We start from the raw sequence: 23,788 nt of genomic DNA, 5'->3' as shown, positions 1-23,788 counted from the left end.
AACTAGAGTATAAAGGTTAAGGGAAAAGAGTATTAAAAATAACTACAGCTAATATAATTTGTTAATGAATAAATAATCTAAAAAGAGGTAAACTGTGACATCAAAAGTACAAAAGGGGAGGAGTAAAAGAGTGGATCTTTGTAGGCAGTTGAAGTTAAGTTGCTATCAGCTTAAAATGGACTGTTTTATCTATGAGATGTTTTATGTAAGCCTCATGGTAATCACAAAGCAAAAACGCAGAAGATTCACAAAAGACGAAAAGAAGGGAATCAGAGTATATCACCACGGAAAATCTCCAGTTCACAAAGAGAAGAAGCAAGAGAGAGAAAAAGAAAAACTGGAAGTATGAAACAGCCGGAAAACAATTAATAAGATGGCATTAGTTAGTCTTTGCATATCAATAATTACTCTACATGGAAATGGATTGAAATCACCAATCAAAAGGCACAGATTAATTGGATGGCTGATAAAACAAGGCTCAACTATATGCTGCCTACAGGAGACTCACTTCTTCTTTAAGAACACACATAGGCTCAAATTGAAGACATGGAAAAAGATATTTCATGCAAATGGAAACCAAAAGGAAGTAAGGACAGTTATATTTATAGCAGAAAAAATAGACTATAAGCCACTCAAAGCTATCTATAGATTCAATTTGATCTCTATCAAAATTCCAATGATATTTTTCACAGAAATAGAAAAAACAATCCAAAATTTGTGTGTAGCCAAAATGCCCTGAATAGCTGAAGCAATCGTGAATAAGAACAAAGCCAGAGGAATCATACTTCCTGATTTCAAACTGTACTACAAAGCTATAGTAATTAAAATAGCATGGTCCTTGCATAAAAAGAGACACATAGACCAATGGAATTGAATCAAGAGCCCAGAAATAACCCTCCTGCATATACAGTCAACTAATATTTGACAAGGGGGCCAAGAACACTCTATGGGGAAAGGAGAGTCTCTTCAACAAATGGTGTTGGGAAACTATAACCACACAGAGAAAAAATGAAATTTGACACCTATCTTACCACTCACAAAAATTAACTTGAAATGGATTAAAGACTTAAATACTTACCTGATACAGTAAAACTCCTAGAAAAAACATAGGGAAGAAGCTCCTTGACAGTGGCCTTGGCAATGATTTTTAAATAGACACCAAAAGTACAAGCAACCAAAGTGAAAATCAACACGTTGGACTACATTAGACTAAGAAGCGTCTGCACAGCAAAAGAAACCATCAACAAAATAGAAAAGACAACCTACTGAAGGGGAGAAAATGTTTGCAAATTGTATATCAGATAAGGGAGTAATATCCAAAATATCCAAAGAACTCATACAACTCAACAGCAAAAAAATATAGACAATCAGATTAAAAAATAGGCAGAGGAACTGAGTAGATATTTTTCCAAAGAAGACACCCAAATGGCCAACAGGTACATTGAAAGATGCTCAACATCACTAATCATCAGGGAAACGCAAATCAAAACCACAATGAGATCACCTCACACTTGTTAAAATGGCTATTATCAAGAAGACAAGAGATAACAAGTGTCGGTGAAGATGTGGAGAAAAGGGAACCCTCATACACTGTTGGTGAATGTGTAAATTGGTTCAGCCACTGTGGAAAACAGTATGGAAGTTGCTCAAAAAATTAAAAATAAAACTACCATATGATCCAGCAATTCCACTTCTGGTTATATATCCAAAAGAAATAAAAACAGGATATTGAAGCGATAAATGCATTCCTGTGTTTATTGCACCATTATTCACAATAACCAAGATATAGAAATAACCCATGTGTCCATCAACAGGTGAATGGACAAAAAAGATGTGGTATATATATACAATGGAATACTATTCAGCCATGAGATAAAAGGAAATCCTGCCCTGTGTGACAACATGGATGGATCTTAAGGACAATATGCTAAGTGAGAGAAGTTATACAGAGAAAGACAAATACTGTGTGGTGTCTTTTATATGCGGAATCTCAAAAAAACTGAACTCAAACAGAGAGTGGAATGGTGGTTAGCAGGGGTTGCGGGGTGGGGGAATGGGAGAAGTTGTTTAAGGGCACATACTGGCAACTAGTAGGTAAATAAGTCTTGGAGATCTAATACACAGTACAATGATTATAGACAATTATAATGTATTATAAACATTAAATTTACTAAGAGACTAGATCTTAATTGTTCCTACCACAAAAAGAAATGTTAATTATTTGACACAATAGAGGTGTTAGCTAACGCTACAATAGCAATCATATTGCAATATAAATGTATCATATCAATATGTTGTATACCTTGAACTTACACAATGTTATATGTCAATTATATCGCAATAGAAAATTATTTGACCATAAAAAAGAAAATGAGATATATATATATATATATATATACACACACACACACACAATAGAATATTATTCAGCCATAAGAAGGAAATTCTACCATTTGCAACAACATGAGTGAAACTTGAGGACGTTATGCTAAGTAGGATAGTCAGACAGAGAAAGAAAAATACTGTATGATATCACCTATCTGTGGAACCTAAAAAAGCCAAACTCATAAAAACAGAGAGTAGAATGGTGTTTATCAGGGCCTGGAGAGTGGGTAAATGGGAAGAAGTTATCTAAGGGTACAAACTTGCAATTGGTAGATAAATAAGTATTGTAGATCTAACGCACAGCATAGTGATTATAGACAACTATACTGTAGTATAAACTTCAAAGTTGCCACAAGACTAGATCATAATTGTTACCACCACAAATAAGAAATGATAATTATGTGACATGATAGAGGTGTTAGCTAATTCTGCAGTGGCAATCATATTGCAATATATAAATATATTAAATCAACATGTTTTACATCTTAAACGTACAATGTTATATGTCAAATATATTTCAATAAATTAAATTTTTTTTTTAAAAAAGCAATCAAACAAGGAAATTTAAAAAAAGGGCAAAAGATCTGACAGATGGTTTGCCAGAGAAGATTTACTGATGTCAAATAAGCGTGTGAAAGGATGCTCTAGGTTATATGTCATTAATGAATTGTAAATTGAAACAATAAGATGCCACTACATACCTATTAGAGTAGCTAAAGTCCTAAACACAGACAACACCAAATGCTGGTGAGGATGTGGGGCAGTGGGAACTCTCGTTCATTGCTGGTGGGAATGCAAAACGGTATAGCCAATTTGGAAGAGAGCCTGGCAGCTTCTTACAAAACCAAATATACTCTCACCATACAATCCAGCAATTACACTACTTAGTATTTGCCCAAATGAATTTAAATATACATCTGCACAAAATCCTGCACGGGAATGTTTATAGCCAAAACGTGCAAACGACCAAGAGGTCCTTCAACAGGTAAACGGATAAACAAGCTGATATATCCATACGATAGAATATTATTTATTGATAAAAAGAAATGAGCTATCAAGATAAGAAAAGACATACAGGAAACTTAAATGCATATTGGCAAGTGAAAGAAACCAATCCGAAAAGGCTACACACTGTATGGTTCCAAGTATATCAGTTCTGGAAAAGGCAAAACTATGAGACAGGAAAAAGATCAGTGGCTGCCAGGGGGTTAGTGGGGAGGGAAGAATCGGTCAATTTTTTTTGTAAACCCAAAACTCCTCAAAAAAAAATAAAGGCTAAACAAACTCCCTCAACATACTCTGATCATACAATCCAGCAATTGTGCTCTTGGGCATTTATCCTAGAGAAATGAAAACTTATCTCTATACAGAGACCATGGAAGCCTTATTTGTAAAAGCGAAAAACTGGCAACAATCTGAACATCCTTCAGTGGGTGAATGACCAAACAAACTTGGTCCATCCCTACCATGGAACACTATTCAGCAATAAAAAGGAACAAATTATTGATACAGGCAGCCCAAGGGCATGATGTTGAGGGGAAAAGCCAATATCGAAAGGTCATATAGTGTATAATTCTATTATGTAACATTTGAGAAATGACAAAATTATGAAAATGGTGAAGAGATTAGCAGCTGCCAGGGACTGGGGAGGTTGGTGGGTAAGGAGGGTCAACGTGACTAGAATTCTCCTTCAGCAGCGGGAGGTCTTTGTGGTGATGAGATAGATCTATATCTTGATATTGCAGTGTTACATAAATCTACACATGTGATAAAATAAGATAGAACTATACACAACACAGAACAGTGTAGGATCTTGCCTTCTAGTGAAATGACCTAAGATTTGTAAAGAAACTCCTTCTTCAACAAACTGTTTATAAAGTCCCAGATGGTTCTAAGAGACAATTAAGTTATGAGTTCTCCGAAATAAGCAACTGATCTGACACCTGCAGCCCCAGATGGCCGCCTGGTCATTAACCTGGGATCTGAACCAGCAGCCATACAGGCCAGCATCCAAGGGAGTGACTTCCTCCAGCCTCAGGGAAACATGACCTTCTGCAATGGAGTTCTTCACCAACTCAGAGAGGCCAGGTAAGTTTTCAGAGGCATGAGAGGCACTTTCTGAATGCAGACCCCCCGACTAGAGGAGATTCTACCCCCACATTCTCTCCTCTGTCCAGCTGCTTTACTAAAAACTCACAACAGCCCCTTTTCCATCTTCTTTGCTAAAAATTACAGATGACCCCTTTTCTAATGACCCAGGAGGGAGATATGTAGTAATGAAATCTCCAGTTGGGGCAGTTTGTTTCCCTTGAGCACAGATTCTGTTCCGTAACTGTGTTGTGGCTGCAGTGGAGGAACGTCTCTGCGCGTAAGTGAAGCGTTTACTTGTGTTTCCTTGTTTGACTCATCTACTTGAACGGCTAATTCTGAAAGCCGCACGATGACACTGTGGCAAGGAGGCTGGCAGTTTTCATCTCAGAGTCTCACTCTGTAGGGCATTCATGCTCTGATGTGTCCTTTCCATGGAGTGTATCTTACACACTTGTGTAGTACTTTTCTTTATTTCACTTTATAATTTTGACCTTGAATCCTGCTTCATTCAATGCTTTCTGAACATGTCTTACCTTCAGTTTGTTTTATTTTTCTGGGTATAACTTTGACCTCACCCTCATTTTGAAAATGTCTTCACCATCTTGTTTCAAGTGTGATAATCGTTTTCTGTGAGTTTCCCCTAAAGGACTCTCAGTTCCCTGGGGAGAAGCCCTGTCTATTTTGCTTAGCCTGGCCTGCCCCTTGTCCAGCACCGTGCCCGGCACAGAGCTAGGTTCTGGAAACAATGAAGACTCTTTGAATAACAAGCACCACATTTTCCCCCACTAGCTCATTTGTCTAATGATCACTTTAGTAATTTTCCTGCTGTAAATCACACTTACTATTTTGTCATGATTAGATTTCTTCCTAAGAGAGATCAAAAAGCCCACTCCCTTTGGCCTCTAGTTACACGGCTCTTTGATTGGGAAGATCTCTTGATAAATTCACATGTATTCATTTATGATATGTGCATATACGTGTGGAGGTATGTATGTACGTCATAGGAAAGTGCATCATGCGTGAATTTTCAAATAGTTGAATACTTCTATTCTAGCAACAGTTATTTCTTACTTGAAATACGTTTTATAAATCTTTCAGAAATATATTTCACTTATGCATTTTGAAGGAGTGTCTCATGAAATGAAATGTGGTTTTGCAGCAGGATCTCTATCCAACGGCTGACCTGGCCTAGCAGACCCCAAGCCCTGCTCCTCACCCCACTCCTAAGTCCTCCTGCAGTGGGAGGGCATCGCCCCTGCCTGCTGGCAGTGCCTCCTGGGAACCTGGCCTCTGCCTCCCTGCTGCGGGCTTCCTGTGCCCTTTGGAACCTGCTCAGTCAAGTGACGGGCAAGCCAGAAGTGCTGAAATGTTGACAATCCTGGAGGCACATCTCACCAGTGGGTGCAAGAGGCAGAGGATGTTGGGGTGATTCTGAGCTGCTCAGAAGGTCCCAGTAGGACTGAGTCCCACTTGCCCACAGCAATAATCAGCTCATTAGCACACCTTTTATGGTTTTCCTCCCTTCTGGCTTCACTCTCCCCACTCCCTCACTTTTGTTCCCAGAATCACCTCCTAAACAAGCCACCTGCAGACGGGCCTTGTCCCTGGTCTGCTTTGGGGCCTCAGCCTAGGTCAGCCTGGCTGCTGTTGGTGCTGCCGTCAGGGCTGGTGGGGGGCTCTCGAGCTAAGGGAACATGGTATGGAGTCTCTCTGTTCCCCTGTCCAGCCCTCGCGTTGTCATTTTCCTTGCCCCTTTCCACCCTTTTGACTCTTCCTTCCCCCGGGGACCAGTGAGGAAAAGCTGCTGTTGAGCACATACTCTGTGCCGACAGAGCTCTGTGCTCCACGCTTTGTATACACGAGTCGTGGAATCCTCACAACAGCCCTGTGAGGACATCATCTCCACGTCACGATGAACAAACTGACACTTAGAGAAGTTATGGGCCACAAAGCTCATAAGCAGAGGACATGGGCTTTTTAAAACACAAAATCTTTCTGCTCTGAGATGATTTCCCTGATGCTCTGCTCCCTCTCCAGGAAACAGACAGCAGTCAAAGCAGCCCCTCAGAAAATGAAGGAGAATTCATTTAAAAGAGTTTCTCTTCTGAGCAACATGTATGGATTTTGTTGTGTGAAGACAGCATGTGTTGTGAAGCCCTTATTTCCTGCTTCTTAGCTTTGTTTAGCAGACAGGTGGCAAGATGGAACCGGCACAGGGAGAAGGTGAAGACAGTTAACTGAACCTTTTACAGCCGGACACCGACGACTCAGAGACCTGTATTCTGCTCTAAGCAGCAGCCTTCTCTGTGAATTCTTTTCAATTACTCGACGTCCCATATGCTAGGCTTTGTGTAGTTGGTAACTGACAGAAGAAACAAAAGTGAATTTCTGTCCAGGATAAGCCAGAATCCAACTTATCCTTACTTAAAAATCAAAATACCTTCTCCCACCCTGTCACATACTACAGGGGTTTCCAACTCAGCATGTCCACAGCTGGGCACACTGTCTGCTCCCCAAATGTCCTTAACTTGGTCTCCTTCCACCCAGGCACCCAAGTCAGAAACCAGGGTCCTCTACTCCTGATCTCTCCGCCAAACCCCACAGCCCACCTGGGACAGACAGCTTATTCACTAGAACATCCTTAGTGTATCCCTTCTCCACTCCTGTGGCTTCTTTCAGCACCCCGCTCCCAATATTTGTGGACTAGTATCATAGTTTCCACAGTACCTGAGTCTTTTGTGCTGCCCCGTCTCTTCCACACTCTGACGTTGGTAGATGCCAGGCTTTCACTAGGAGATGCGGGGGAATGCAAACAACAAAGATGCCCCCATCCCATTGCGCTACAATCAGTGGGGCTACAAAATTCAAATTGAGACAGAGAGCAGTCAGCCTGAAAGGTTTACCTGACCCCAGCTTGAGGAGACTGAGAGCCAAAGTGAGCAGGAGGGCCATGCATGTGTCCTGTGGATCAGTCTCACTCCGTGGAAACAGATGACAGCAGGGACGGGTGAACGGGTGAGTTAGAGAGAAGAGGAATCAGCACAGCTGTCCAGGCGAGGAGCCATGGAGAGGCTGAGCGTGAGCTGTCAGGTAACTGCACTGTTCTTCTTAGAGTCTCCCTGACATGGACGTGGCTGTATGTGCTAGGAGAGTGGGGAGTCTGGACTTCAAACCATTGCACTTACCGCCAGGCATCTGTCTCAGACCCAGAAAGCAAATACAGAAAGTGAGGGTAGGGCTGACTGGGAAGGGATTTTATCCTGGGTCAAGACTGTGCCCTGGGTGGGTGGCACGGGAACATCAGATGCAGGGATATTTTTGTCCAGTCTGGGCAGGCGGAGCTGTATAGGGGTGAGGATCTAGCCCTGAAAGAGAAGTCATCCCAGCACAGGGTAGTGGGGTGTCCAGGCAAACATGCCATGCTCTATGAGGAACTAAGAGCCGCTGAGACTCACATTTCCTGACACAGAGGTAATTCTGCTTCTAATCATGAAGCCAGATGGTGAAGAACAAGACAAGGCTTTGGTCTGCAAGGATCCAAAGAATTGGGAAAGGTACCAGCGCAGGTTCAGGCACGGGGGAAAGGCAAAGACCCCTTCACTTGATCATTCCGTAGGTACGCTAAGCCCAGGCCTCCACAATGAGAGACTCTGCACTGTTTTCAAGTCCATAGAAATTCACAGAGTGACCACTCACTATATCAGAACACAGGTTCCCACAGACACCACCACAGAGAACACATGCTCTGACCATAACGTAACTAAGGCTCAAAGTAAATGAAAAACATAGGAAACTCTATACACTTAGAAATTGTTAACAACACAATTTAAATAACACGTGTCAAAAAGTAATCATAATAAAAGCTAGAAAGAATTTAGAATAGAACAAAAATGAAAGTACTACATTTAGGCTAAACTCCAAAACACTGACAACACCAAATAACAGTGAAGATGTGGAAAAACATTCTCATTCATTACTGGTGGGGATGCAAAGTGGCACAGCCACTTGTGTGTTTTATTGAATGATAGTTCACATGCGATTGCATATGTTAGTTTCAGATGTATGACATAGTGATTTGATACTTTTATACAGTACAAGATGATCACCATGATACATCTAGTTACTATTTGTCACCATACAAAGATACGTTTGTTTTTTAGGTTCCACACATAAATGAAATCATATGCTATTTGTCTTTCTCTGTCTGACTTATTTCAGTTAACATAATATCCTCTATGTCCATCCGTCTTGTCGCAAATGGCAAGGTTTCATTCTTTTTTTATGCCTGAGTAATATTCCATTGAATATATATCCATAATATATATACTACATCTTTATCCATTCATCTATTGATGGACACTTAGGTTGTTTCCATGTCTTATCTATTATAAATAAAGTTGCAGTGAACATAGGTGTGCATATATCTTTTTGAATTAGTGTCTTCATTTTCTTCAGATAAATACCCAGAAGTGGAATTGCTGGATCATCATTTGTAATTTTTTGAGGAGCTTCCATACTGTTTTCCACAGTGGCTGCACCAATTTACATTCCCAACTGTGCACAAGTGTTCCCTTTTCTCCACATTCTTGTTAACAATTGTTATTTCTTATCTTTTTGACAATAGCCATTCTGGCAGGTGTGATGTGAAATCTTAATAGGTTTTGATTTGTATTTCCCTGATGATTAGTGGTGCTCAGCATCTTTTCATGTGTCTGTTGGCCATCTGTATGTCTTCTCCGGAAAAATGTCTATTCAGATCCTCTGCACATTTATTAATCGAATTGTTTTTTTGATATTGAGTTGTATGAGTTCTTCATATATTTTGATATCAACTTCCTATCGAATCTATCTTTTGCCAATATTTCCTTCCGTTCAGCAGATTACTTTTTTGTTTTGTTGATGGTTTCCTTCACTGTGCAAAAGCTTTTTAGTTTGAAGTAGTCCTATTTGTTTATTTTTTATTTTGTTGTCTTTGCCTGAGGAGACATATCCAAAAAAATGTTGCTAAGACCAATGCCAAAGAGCTTATTAGCTATGTTTTCTTCTAGGAATTTTATGGCTTCACGTCTTTCATTTAAATCTTTATTCTATTTTGAACTTATTTTTGTATATGGTGAAAGATTTTGTGTATGGTGTATATGGTGTACAGTTTTATTCTTTTGCATGTGGCTGTCCAGTTTTCTCAACACCATTTATTGAAGAGAATGTCTTTTCCCATTATATATTCTTGCCTCCTTTGTCATAGATTAATTTACCATATAAGCATAGGTTTATTTCTGGGATCTTTTGTGGTTCCATACAAATTTTGGGATTATTTGTTCTAGTTCTGTGAAAAATATCATTGGTATTTTGATGGGGATTGCATTGACTCTGTAGATTGCTTCAGGTTGTATAGACATTTTAACAATATTAATTCTTCCAATCCATGAGCACGGTATATCTTTCCATTTATTTGTGTTATCTTCAATTTCTTTCATCCATGTCTTATTGTTTTCAGAGTACAGGTCTTCCATATCCTTGGTTAAATTTATTCCTAGGTATCTTATTCTTTTTGATGCAATTGTAAATGGAATTGTTTTCTTAATTTCTCTTTCTGATAATTTATTATTAGTGTACAGAAATGAAACAGATTTCTGTATATTAACTTTGTAACCTGCAACTTTACTGAATTCATTTGTTAGTTTTAGTAGTGTTTTTGTTCTTTTTTCTCAGGAATCCATTGGCTATTTGGGGTCTTTTGTTGTTCCATGTAAATTTTAGGATTCTTTCTTCTATTTCTGTGAAAAATGGTGTTGGGACTTTGATAGGGATTGTGTTGAATCTATAGATTGCTTTAGGAAGTATGGACATTTTAACGATGTTAATTCTTCCAATCAAAGAGCACAGAATATCTTTCCATTTCTTTGTGTCTTCTTTGATTTCTTTCAACAATGTTTTATAGTTTTCAGTGTACAGAATTTCACCTCTTTGGTTAAGTTTATTCCTAGGTATTTTATTCTTTTTGTTGCAATTGTAAATGGGATTGTATTCTTAATTTCTCTTTCTGCTACTTCATTGTTAGTGTATAGAAATACAACCTATTTTTTTACATTGATTTTGTATCCCATGACTTGACTGTATTCCTTTATTGTTTCTTAAGGTTATTTAGTGGATTCTTTCGGGTTTTCTAGATATAAGATCATCTCGTCTGCAAAGAGTGACAGTTTCATTTCTTCTTTTCCAGTGTGGATCCCTTTTATTTGTTTTTCTTGCCTGATTGCTCTGCCTAGGACTTCCAATACTATGTTAAATAAGAGTGGTGACAGTGGGTATCCTTGTCTGGTTCCTGTTCTTAAAGGGATAGCTTTCAGTTTTTCTTCGTTGAAAATGATAGTTGCTGTGGGTTTGTCATATATGGCCTTTATTATGTTGAGGTATTTTCCTTCTATACCCATTTTATTTAGAGTTTTTATCATAAATGGATGCTGTATCTTGTCAAATGCTTTCTCTGCATCTATTGAGATGATCATGTTGTTTTTATTCTTCATTTTGTTAATGTGGTGTATCACGTCGATAGATTTACGGATGTTGAACCATCCCTGCATCCCTGGAATGAAACCCACTTGATCATGATGTATGATCTTTTTAATGTATTGTTGTATTTGATTTGCTAGTATTTTGTTGAGGATTTTTGCGTCGATGTTCATCAGTGATATTGGCCTGTAATTTTCTCTTTTTGTGTTGTCCTTGTCTGGTTTTGGTATCAGGATAATGTTGGCTTCGTAGAATGAGTTAGGAAGCCTCCAATCCTCTTCAATTTTTTGGAAAAGTTTGAGAAGGATAGGTTTTAAGTCTTCTTTGAATATTTGGTAGAATTCACCAGGGAAGCTGTCTGGTCCTGGACTTTTATTTTGGGGGAGGTTTTTGATTGCTGTTTCGATCTCCTTACTGGTGATCAGTCTATTCAAATCTTCTACTTCTTCTTGGTCCAGTTTTGGGAGGTTGTATGTTGCTAAGAATTTATCCACTTCTTCTAGATTATCCAATTTGTTGGCATATAGCTTTTCATAGTATTCTCTTATTTCTGAGGTATTTCTAAGGTGTCCATTGTAATCTCTCCTCTTTCATTTTTGACTTTATTTGAGCCTGCTCTCTTTTTTTCTTGGTGAGTCTAGCTAAGGGTTTGTCGATTTTGTTTATATTCTCAAAGAACCAGCTCTTGGTTTCATTAATTTTTTTCTATTTTTTTTTTAGTCTCTGTTTCGTTTATTTCTGCTCTGATTTTTGTTATTTCCTTCCTTTTGCTGATTTTGGGCTTTGTTTGTTGTTCTTTTTCCAGGACCTTTAGAGGAGCTTTTAGATTGTCTATTTCAGATTTTTCTTGTTTGTCGAGGTCACCCTGAATTGCTATAAACTTCCCCTTAGAAACATTTTTGCTGTATCCCACAGATTTTGGCATGTCGTATTTTCATTTTCACTTGTCTCCAGGAATTTTTTGATTTCTCCTTTGACTTCTTCATTAACCCAGTCGTTGTTGAGTAGCATTTTGATTAATCTCCACATTTTTGTGGCTTTTCTGGTTTTCTTCCTGTAGTTGATTTCTAGTTTCATACCTTTGTGGTCAGAAAAGATGCATGGCATTATTTCGATCTTCTTAAATTTATTGAGACTTGTTTTGTGGCCAATATGTGATCAATCCTGGAGGATGTTCCATGTGCATTTGAAAAGAATGTGTATTCTGTGGTTTTTGGATGGAATGCTCTGTATATATCTGCTAAGTCCATCTGGTCTAATGTGTCCTTTAAGGCCAGTGTTTCTTTATTGATCTTCTGTTTGGATGATCTATCCACTGGTGTAAGTGGAGTGTTAAAGTCCCCTACTATTATTGTGTTACTGTCTATTTCTCCTTTTATGTCTGTTAATAGTTGCTTTATATATTTAGGTGCTCCTATGTTGGGTGCTTAGATATTTACAAGTGTTATATTTTCTTGTTGGATTGTTCCCTTTATCATTATGTAATGCCCGTCTTTGTCTCTTGTTACAGTTTTTGTTTTAAAGTCTATTTTGTGTGATATAAGTATTGCTACCCCCACTTTCTTTTCTTTGCCATTTGCATGGAATATCTTTTTCCATCCTTTCACTTTCAGTTTGTGAGTGTCTGTAGGTCTGAAGTGTGTCTCTTGTATGCAGCATATACCTGGGTCTTGTTTTTTTATCCAATTGGCCACCCTATGGCATTTAATTGGAGCATTTAGTCCATTGACGTTTAAAGTAGCTATTGATAAATATGTATTTATTGCCATTTTGTTACTTTTTCATTCTGGGTGTTTTAGTAGTTCTTCTCTGTTCCTGTCTTTTTCTCTTGCTCTCTTCCCTTGGGGTTTGATGGCTATCTCTAGTAATATGTTTGATTTCTTTTGTCTTACTTTCTTGTTTGCTTATTATATATTTCTGATTTGTGATTACCATGAGGATCCTATTTAATATTCTATGTATATAACAGTCGAGTTGTATATGTATATATCAAGTTGATAGACTCTTTATCTTGACCTCTTTCTAAAAGCTCAACTTTTTCATTCCCCTCCTCCCACATTTTATGTTTTTCAAATCATATATAGTCTCTTGTTTAGTGGGTGTCTCTCCATTACCTCTTATCATTGAAATAGGTGATTTTAGTATATTTGTCTTTTAACCTTCATATTATCTTCACAGGTAGTTGATCTGCTATCTTTAGTATATTTTTACCTTTACGAGTGAATTTATTGCAGTTTTTTGTTGTTGTTGTCTTGTTTTTTTGATAATATATATATTTTTTTAGCTCTATTTGTGGTCATTGCTTTCCCACTTAAGTAAGTCCCTTCAGCATTTCTTGTAGACCTGGTTTCTTGGTGATAAACTCTTTTAATTTTTGCTTGTCTTGGAAGCTCTTTATCTCTCCTTCCAATCTGAATGACAACCTTGATGGATAGAGTATTCTTGGCTGTAGGTCTTTTCCTTTTAGCAGTTTAAATATGTCATGCCATTCTCTTCTTACCTGTAGGGTCTCGGCTGAAAAGTCCACTCATAGCCTGATGGGCTTCCCTTTATATGTCACTTGGGGCCTTTCTCTTGCTGCTTTTAGGATTCTCTCTTTATCTTTGATTTTGGACATTTTAATTATAATATGTCTTGGTGTGGGCCTCTTTGGGCTTATCTTGTTTGGAGCTCTCTGTGCTTCCTGAAGTTGGATGTCTGTTTCCTTCCTCAGGTTAAGAAAATTTTCATCTACTATTTCTTCATATACATTTTCTGCCCCTTTGTCTCTCTCTTCTCCTTCTGGGACACCTATAATCCGAATGGTAGCATGCTTGATATTGTCCCAGAGTTCTCTTAGACTGTTCTCATTCTGTCTAATTCTTTTTTCTGTTCTGCTTGGGTGATTTCCTCTAGACTTTCATCTAGTTCACTGATCCGTTCTTCTGCATCCTCTACTCTGCTATTGAGTCCCTCTAGTGAATTTCTCATTTCCAGTATTGTATTCTTCATTTCTGATTTTTTTTTATATCTTCCATTTCTTTGCTGATGTGCTTACTGTGTTCATCCAGTCTTCTCCCCATATCTCTGAGCATCCTCAGGATATTTTGTTTGAACTTTTTGTCGAGTAGGTCACTTGTTTCTGTTTCATTTAGTCCTCTTTCTGGAGTTTTGTCCTTGTCTCTTGCTTGGAAAATATTCCTTTGTCTCCTCATTATGCCTCTTCTCTGTGCTTATTTCTATGTATTAGGTGAGTTGGCTATGTCTCCTGATCTTGGAGAAGTGGCCTAATGTATGAGATGCCTTATGAGCCCCAGCAGTGTGCTTCCCTCTAGTCACCAGTCCAGAAGATCCAGGAGTGACCCCTTTGTGGGCTACTTGTGTTCCTCTTCTGTGGCAGGGTTGCTCCCACTGCAGGTACCCAGGGAGTCTAGTCTTTCCTTCCCTGGTTAGCTGTTTGTAAATCTGGTTTGGGGAGCTTCAGCAGTGTTGGTTACAAAGTCTATCAGCACCCTCCTATTGCAGTTTTCCTCTTAATTGGGTTGGTACCCAGTGTAGCTGGTTGCTAGGCTCAGGGGCTTACAGTTGTGATAGGCCTGAGGCCAACAAGGCTGATGTCAGTTCTCTTAGGAGTGCAGCTGAGTGGGGCTGGCCCTAGGCATGGGGGCACTCAATTGTTTCAGGCTTTGGGAGGTGGAGCTGATCCTTTTTATGGCTATTTGTGAAGCACAGGTCTTCTGCCACTGATAAGCCTCACCCCCCACAGGACCCCACAGACCTTCAACACAGTCCTGGTCCTGCACAGTTCTCAACCCCCTGAAGCGTACCCCAACGCCACACTGCAGAGGCCCCTACCTCTCTACCAACACCTCCCACAGTTCATCTGGTCCTCACACAGGCCCTGCCCCACAGAGGCAGACATCCTTACCTGCCTGTAGAGGATCAAGGCACCCAGTCAATGCAGGCTAAAAGTAGCCTGAGGGCTTGCTGTTAGGTGGGGCCGCTCCCTAGGGTGGGTTGCCTGCCTTGGCTGAACTGGATTAAATCTGTGCTCTAGTGGGCATGGCAGACCCCTCGGCTAACAGGCCAAGGGATGAACTTCAATGCCACCCACGACGGTCTGTGTCAGCGCGCCTGGACAAGCTCAGAACAACGGCCCCCACCAATGTCTCAGTCTCCAGAGAGGTCCCTCCTCTCACCAAGATGCCCCCAGAACCCACCAGGTGAGTCTCGTTTCACCAAAGGACTGTCAGCCTTCTCTCTGGTGATTTTAGTTTGTTGCAAGGAGTGAGTTTGTGCGTGGGACCTTTAAGACCTGGGTCTTTTCAGCTTTTGGCTGATAGCTTTTCTGGGGGTATCCTCCCTGCAGTTAATATCCAGCAAAGCGAGACAGTAAGACACTCGTCTCAGTTGTGCTGAGTCTGAAGGATGCTTATAGCAGTATTGGCCCTGCTCCAGACCTCACTCCTCCAGGGAGGGCTGCGTACCTTAGGGTGGCTCCCGGCTGGCCAGCTGAGAAGCTCCGCTGCTCCCAAAGGTGGCTTTTTTCCTCTCCAGAAGGAATTTCTGCCTCTTCTGCCTTAGTAGGACTGTCCCTTGTTGTGGGGGTTCTTTTTATGCAGTTTTCAGTTTTCTCTCCATGGTAATTTTTCCAAAAATAGTTGTAACCTGGTTGTGTTCGTGGGAGGAAATGAGTTCAGAGTCTGCTTACGCCACCATCTTGACTAATCCTCCAGATTTTATATTTCTTGATGACTCAGTTTTGGAAGATTGTATGTTTCTAAGAATTTATCCCTTTCTTCTAGGTTATCCAATATGTTGGCATATAAATGTTCATAGTAGTCTCTTATGATCCTTTGTATTTCTGTAGTGTCAGTTATAATTTCTCCTTTTTCATTTCTGATTATTTATTTGGGCCCTTTTTCTTTCATGATGAGTCTGACTAAAGGTGTACCATTTTTGTTTATCTTTTCAAAGAACCAGCTATTAGTTTCATTTATCTTTTCTATTGTTTTTTTACCCTCTATTTGACTTATTTCCACTCTGATCTTTATTATTTCCTTTCTTCAACTAATTTGGGGTTTTGTTCGTTCTTCTTTTTCTGATTGCTTTAGGTGAAAAGTTAGATGTTTATCTGAAATTTTTCTTGTGTCTTGAGATAGAGCTGTACTGCTATGACCTTCCCTCCTAGGACGGCTTTGTTGCCTCTCATAAATTTTGGACCATTTTCATTTGTCTCAAAGTATTTTTTCTTTATTCTTTGATTTCCTTGTTGGCCCATTGGTTGCTTAGTAGCATGTTGTTTAGTCTCCACATGTTCGTGTTTTTTCCATTTTTATTCTTGTAATCAATTTTTATTTTCATACAACTGTGGTTGGAAAAGATGCTTGATATGATTTCAATCTTCTTAAATTCATTGAGACTTATCTTGTGGCCTAACATGTGATCTATTTTGGAGAATGTTCCATATGTACTTGAAAAGAATGTGTATTCTGCTATTTCTAGATGGAATGTTCTGTATATATTTATTAAATCCATAAATGTATCATTTATGGTCAATGTTTCTTTATTGATCTTCTATTTGGATGATCTATCCATTTATGTCAGTGGAGTATTAACGTTCCCCACTTTTATTGTGCTTCCATCAATTTATCTCTTTATGTCTGTTAATATTTGCTTTATATATTTAGGTGCTTCTGTGTTAGGTGCATAAATATCTACAAATTTTGTATCCTTTTGTTGGATTGACTCCTTTATCATTATGTAGTGCCCTTCTTTGTCTTTTGTTACAGTCTTTGTTTTAAAGTCTATTTTGTGTGATATGAGTATTGCTACCCCTGCTTTCTCTTTGTTTCCCTTTGCAGGGAGTATCTTTCTCCATCTTTTCACTTTCAGTCTGTGCGTGTCTTTAGAACTGAAGTGGGTCTCTTGTAGGCAGTATACAGATGGGTCTTATTTCTTTATCTGTTCAGCCACTGTGTGTTTTTTGATTGGAGAATTTAGTCCATTTATGTTTAAAGTAATTATTGATAAGTATGCACTTACTGTCATTTTGTTAATTGTTTTCCAGTTGCTTTTGTAGTTTTCTGTTCCTTTCTCCTCTTGCTCTTTTCATTTGTAGTTTGATGACTTTCTTTAGTGTTATGTTTGATTCTGTTCTCTTTATTTTTGTGTATGTATTATATGTTTTTGGCTTGTGGTTACCATGACGTTTATATATAACAACCTATATATAGCAGTCTATTTTAAGTTGATAGTCACTTAAGTCTGAACACATTCTACAAGCTCCACATTTTACTCCTCACTCCCCATGTTTTATGTTTGACATCATATTTTACATCTTTTAATCTTGTGTATCTCTTAACTACTTGTAGTTATAGTTGATTTTACTACTTTTGTTTTTTAACCTTTAAACTAGCTTTATAAGTGGTCAATCCACAATTTTTGCCATAAATTTGCCTTTAGCAGTGAGTTTTTTTCTTTCTTATATTTTCTTATTTCTAGTTATGGTATTTTCTTTTTCACTTAAAAAAGACCTGTTTAACATTTTTTCTAAGAATGATTTAGTGATGATGTACTCCTTTGGCTTTTGCTTGTCTGGGAAACTCTTTATCTCTTCTTCATTTCTGAATCATAAGCTGGGTAGAGTATTTTTGGTTGTAAATATTTTCCTTTTAGCACTTTGGATATGTTATGCCACTTCCTTCTGGCCTGGAGACTTTCTGCTGAAAAATCTGCTGATAGCCTTATGGGGTTTCCCTTGTATGCAATAAATTGTTTTTCTCTAGCTATTTTTAAGATTCTTTTTTTATCATTAACTTTTACCATTTTAATTATAATATGTCTTGGTGTCACTCTCTTTGGTTTCATCTTATTTGGAACTCTTTGGGGTTCCTGAATCTGGATGTCTGTTTCCTTTCCCAGATTAGGGAAGTTTTCTGCCATAATTTCTTCAAAATTTTTTCTAGCCCTTTCTCTCTCTCTTCTCCTTCTGGCACCCTTAATGCAAATGTTAATCCACTTGATGTTGTCCCACAGGTCCCTTAAATTCTTTTTTCTTATTGCTGCTCTGTCTGCGTGAGACCCATTGCTTCATCTTCCAGCTCTCTGATTTGTGCTTCTACTTCATCCTTTCTGCTGTTGAACCCCTCTACTGTGTTTTTTAGTTCAGTTGTAACCTCTGTTTGGTACTTTCTTGTATTTTCCATCTCTTTGTTGAAGCTCTCACTGTGTTCATCCATTCTTATCCCGAGATCAGTGAGCATCTTTATGACCATTACTTTGAATTCTTTATCAGGTAGACTGCTTATCTCCATTTCATTAAGGTCTTTTTCTGGGGATATATTTTATTCTTAGGTTGGAACTTATTCCTCTTACTCCTCATTTTGCCTGACTCTTTGTGTTTGTCTATATGTATTAGGCAAAACGGCTACCTCTCCCTGTCTTGAAGGTGTGGTCTTGTGTAGGAGATGATTTGTGTGCTACAAAAGTGAAATCCCTGTGGCCTCCAGAGCCCAGTGCTCAAGGGGCATCCTTCATGCAGACTGGATGCCCCCACCAGGTGTGGCAGGGCTGCAGCTGCTGAGCAGCGAGGGTGGGGCATGATGTGCTCACCTGGTGCGAGTGTGGCATGGCTGATACATGGGGTGGGCTGGACAGGACACTCACCAGTCTGGTTGCTGCAGGGCTGCTGCACGGGGAGAGTGGGGTGTGGTGCACTTGCCCAGCTCCTTGTGGTGCTGCTGCTGTGTGAGGTGGGTGGGGCAAAGAGCACAGTCACTGATGCTAGCAGGCTAATAGGAGAGCACCAAAAATGGCACCTGCTAGCTGTGTCACCAATAAGTTAGAATGAGATTACAAAAATGGCACCCACCAGTGTTTCCATCCCTGGAGAAAGTCACTGCAGGTTCCTGCTTCTCCAGTAGCTACTTTAGAGTTAGTAAATGGGTTTTCCTCACTTGTGGTCTAGGTGCTTTTCAAACTGTTGCTTTTGCTCTGGATTGCAGGGTGAGTGGGTCTGCACACAAGCTCTTTAAGACTAGATTTTCTGTTCCTTATACTTCTATGGTTCTCTTAGCTTAATCTCTGTTGACTTTCAAAACCAGACATTTTGGGGTCTCATCTTTCCTGTGCCAGACCCAAGGGTCATGGGGGGCATGGCACCTTTACTCCCTGAGGAAAGTTCTGTAATCCCTTCTCGATTGTGAGACCTGGGATGAGACTGAGTCTCTGCCCGTCTTACCCATCTCGATGCATCTCTTTTAGCTTTTGTCATGGAAATGCTGTTCACCTAGTTCTCAGTCCCTTTCAGAGAAAAAAAATATTCCATATATAGCTGTAAATTTGTTGTGTCCATGGGAGGAAGTGAGTTCAGGGCCTTCATAGGCTGCCATCTTGAACCCCGTCTCAGTAAACCCACTTTTAAAGACAGGTCGATGGTTTCCTACAAAGGTAAGTATACTCTTACCATATGATCCAGCAATCGTGCTCTTTGTTATTTACCCAAATAAACTGAAAGCTTATGTCTACACAAAAACTTGCACATAAGTATTTACAGAAGCTTGACTCGTAATTGCGAAAACTTGGAAGCAACCAAGATGTCCTTCAACAGGTGAATGTATAAACAAACTCTAGTGCGTCTCTTTATTGTTAGTGCTGCTGAGTCAATTCTGACTCTTGGCAAGCCTGTGTGTAGCAGAGCAGAACCCTACCTGGTCCTCCTGTGCTATCCCCTCATCTTGCAGCACAACATCGAAAAATGCTCTGCCGCTATTCATAGGGTTTTCATGGCCAATTTTTCCATTGGCCATGAGTGGGTGGCCAGGTCCTTCTTCCTAGTTTGCCTTAGTCTGGAAGCTCCACCATGGGTGACCCTGCTGGTATTTGAAATACTGGTGGCATAGCTGTCAGCATCGCAGCAACATGCAGCCACCACAGTATGCCAACTGATAGATGACTGATGCGCTTCCCTGACTGGGAAACGAACCTGGGCCTCGGCTGTGAGAGCACCAGATCTTCATCACAAGACTACTAGGGCTGGCTTGTGCATTCATACAATGGAATATTATTCAGTGGTAAAAGGAAATGAGCTATTAAGCCCCAAATGACATGGAAGAACCTTAAATGCATATTATTAAGTGAAAGAAACTAGCCTGAGGAGCTACATACTGTTGATTGCAACTATATGACATTCTAGAAAAGACAAAACTATGGACACAGTGGAAAGATCAATAGTTGCCAGAGGTTTGGCTGGGAAGAGGGATGAGTAGGTGGAGCACAGGGCATTTTTATGTCAGTGAAGCTATTCTGTTTGATCCTATAATGGTGGATACATGATATTAGCATTTGTCAAGTTCTGTAGAACTATACAGCACAAAGAATGAACTCTCATGTAAACTATGGAGTTTCTTTAATAATAATGTATCAACATTGGCTCATCAATTGTAACAAATGCACCACACTACATTTATAATAGCGAAACTGTGTATTGTGTGTGGAAGGGATATGAACTCTGTACCTTCTGCCTAATTTTTCTGTAAACATAAAACTGCTCTAAAAATAGCCTATTAATTATTAAAAATGAGAAAAGTCCTGCATTTTAAAAGCTGTATGATGCATGTAAGCAGTTCTTAGAAATGTGTGTCCTTATGCTTACAGCAGAAAAGAAAAAGTCTGAAAATTAGCTGAGCAATGCATCTGACTCAAACACCGGAAGCCACTGTGCCCCTCACTGAGACTGCAGATATGAGTGAGAGTCCCTGCCTTCTAGGAGCTTCCAGAGTAGATACGGACATGAGCAGGAAACCAATAGTTTCCATTCAGTAAGAGGAGTAATTGCCTGAGAGGTGTGTGTATTGGCTGCTGGAAGCACAGAAGAGAAGTACCCACATTGACCAGGTTCCAGAAAATTCCAATAGAAGAAACACTTGAGCTGATCCTTGAGGCTAAGAAGCTTTGAGTAGCAAATGATTTTCCAAGCCAAGGGTCATTATGGGTAATGACATGAAAGAATGGAGCAAAAGCATGTTTGGAAAACTGGAAGTAAATTCTAGGAGTGTAATAAAAGCTTCAGGTAAAGGAGGGTCAGGAGAAAAGACTAGGAAGGTGTGGGGGTGGTCGCTCAGAAAAGGTCTTAGCGCTAAGCTCACACATTCATTTTATCTTGAAGTTCATGAAGAGTAGGAACTGTATAACTCTCCATACATAATGACTCCACCCAAACCTCTGAACTAAGAGATGACCAAACACTAGGTTGGCTTCTGGCAGCATAAGGCTATATCCTTAGGATGATCCTAGCCCCGTGGGAAAGCCCAATCCTGCTGGGAGAATTTGTTGTTAGTTCTAGCCAACACCTGATAATGGGCCCTCGACCTCCCTTTCTTAGCACATTTACTAAAAAAGGCTTACAGTTGTAAATCCTGCCTATGTACCTTTAAGGTGTATATGTATCTCCTCTAACTCAAGAGTGTCTTTCCTTAGAAATGTAATCATCAGGAAGGATGGGGCCTCTGTCTCCCAGTCTCCGTGAGAGGACAGAATCATAACTTTGATAGTTGCCAGCCAGCAGATCCAGTTGGCCTAATGTCATTTACACCAACCAATCCTTTGTAATTTTTCACTTCTCTGACTTGCACCCCTTGCTCATTCTCCCTTTGAAAATGCCCAAACATCTCTGCACAAGTCGGAATGGATTTCTTTCCCCTACCGTCAGTAGTTTACTGAATATAATCTGTTTTGCCACTTTAACTAATGTTCAACTGTGTTTATTTTTGACAAGAGCCTCTAAAATATTTTAAGAAGAGGAAGTAATGTGAGTGGCTTTGCATGTGGGAGAATCACTTTGTCAGTGATATGTAAGTAACGTGTGTTTTATGAGAAAGCCAGGAGAAGAGAACCTACAACAAACATCCTAGTAAATAACACTGAAGAATAGCCCACTGCGGTCAGACAAGGCGGGGTGGCCCCTGGCATTGTATTTCACTGTGCAGAGGAGCTTGAAGCTAGCCCATAAGCAGGAAAAGGAAATAAATGGATAACAACTGGAAATTAAAATAATAATACAGTCATTATTTTCAGATGATACTTTGAGTGTAAAAACTCAAAAGAATGAACAGATAAACTATACGAGTTAATAGGAATTTTTAGCAAAATTTCTGGATACAGAATATGTAAAAGTAATATATAAAATACATGTCAGTATCCAAAAATAAAATTTTAAAAAGTTATAATTTATATAAACATGAAAAAATACCGAGTGCCCAGAGATAATATAACAAAAACCATACAAACATTTTACAGGGGAAATTATAATACTTTATTAAAAGTTCTTAAAGAAGTCCTAAATAGACAGAGAAACCTACCTTGGTGATGGTTTGTAAGATGGAAGATTAAAAATTGTAAACATCAATTCTTGCCAAATTAATGTGTATTTTCATTGTAATTTCAATAAAATCATAACTAGCTTTGTTTTTGAAACTTGGATGGCTAATTCTAAAGTTTATATGAAATGTAAAGAGAAAAGAATAGTCAAGACTATTCTATTTAATAATTAAGACAGTTATTATTTAGTAATAATCCAAGAAGACATACCAAATCAAGACTTCTTATAAAACTGTTGTAATAAGACATTGCGGTGTTGGCATAGAATTTACCAAATAGAACAATGGCCCAAAAGAGAGTCCAGAAACAGATCCATATTTGGACACGATATATACTAGAAATGGCATGGAAAGGATTATTTTTTCAATCAACGCCGCCAGAATAATTGGTTTAGAACATGGGAGCTTAAATGGTCCCACTACATCACACTATACATACAAATCAATTCTAGGTGATTTAATTACCTAATGTTAAAGACTAGATTATAAATCTTATAAGAAAGTCCTGAACTTACAATGGTTTGACTTATGATTTTTTGACTTTACATTGGTGCGAAAGCAATATGCGCTAAGTAGAAACCATGCTTCGAATTTTTAATTTTGCTCCTTCCTGGGCTGGTGATGTGTGGAACAATCCTCTTGGGTGATGCTAGGCAGCGGCAGCGAGCGCAGCTCCCAGTCAGCCACGACCACGAGGATGAACAACCAACACACTGACAGCCGTCCTGACCCACGCGGCCGTGCTGTTCCACTTTCAAAATAGTGTTCAATAAATTGCACAAGACATTCAACACTTTATAATAAATATGAAACAGGCTTTGTGTTAGATGATTTTGCCCAACTGCAGGCTAATGTAAGTGTTCTGAGCACATTTCAGGTCAGGCTAGGCTAAGCTAGGATGGTCAGTAGGTTTGGCATATTAAATGCATTTTTGCCTTATGATATTTTCAGCCTCCAGCACATTTACTAGACATAACCCCTTCTGAAGGTGAGAAAGATCTGTATAGGATAAATTAGAGAATATCTTCAAGATAGGGAGGGATTTCTTTAGTAAGAAAAGAAAAGCACTAATCATAACAAAATGAATAAATTTGACCATATTGAAATTAAGAACGCCTGTTCGACAAAGACACTATAAAAACAGCAAGACTAAAAAGCTCAGAGGGAGAAGACATTAATAGCACATTATCCACAAATGATTCATGTACAGACTATGTAGAACCTCTCCCAGACAATAAGGAAAAGACAGATGACCCAAGAGAAAAAGAGGCTAAAACAAAGGAAGCAAACGAGGAAATCCCAATTTCCGTTGAGGTTTTTGGATTACAGATTATTTGGGAGTACATTGCTTAATTTTCAAATATATGAGGATCTTCCAGATGTGATTCTGTTGTTGATTTCTATTTTGATTCTCTTTTGGCCAGAGAACACACTTAGTACAT

At 39.1% G+C, this 23,788-nt stretch overlaps 1 protein-coding gene across 1 annotated transcript in view; it reads right to left on the bottom strand.

The window, feature by feature from the left end:
- The window catches only part of LOC100066318 (butyrophilin-like protein 3), a 29,394-nt gene extending 9,616 nt beyond the window's left edge, over positions 1-19,778 (bottom strand). Inside the window, exons 1-4 of the mRNA XM_023618350.2 lie at positions 19,680-19,778; positions 18,637-18,761; positions 4,771-4,831; positions 4,329-4,459 (exon numbers count right to left, since the gene is read on the bottom strand). Of these exons, the coding sequence (XP_023474118.2) occupies positions 4,329-4,459; positions 4,771-4,831; positions 18,637-18,761; positions 19,680-19,778 (416 nt within the window). The remainder of the gene's footprint in view (positions 1-4,328; positions 4,460-4,770; positions 4,832-18,636; positions 18,762-19,679) is intronic.
- Positions 19,779-23,788: the final 4,010 nt, after the last annotated feature.

Source organism: Equus caballus, chromosome 14, assembly GCF_041296265.1.
Source record: "Equus caballus isolate H_3958 breed thoroughbred chromosome 14, TB-T2T, whole genome shotgun sequence".
In the NCBI taxonomy this organism is placed as follows: Eukaryota; Metazoa; Chordata; class Mammalia; order Perissodactyla; family Equidae; genus Equus; species Equus caballus.
This window is presented reverse-complemented; position numbering and strand designations above follow the sequence as displayed.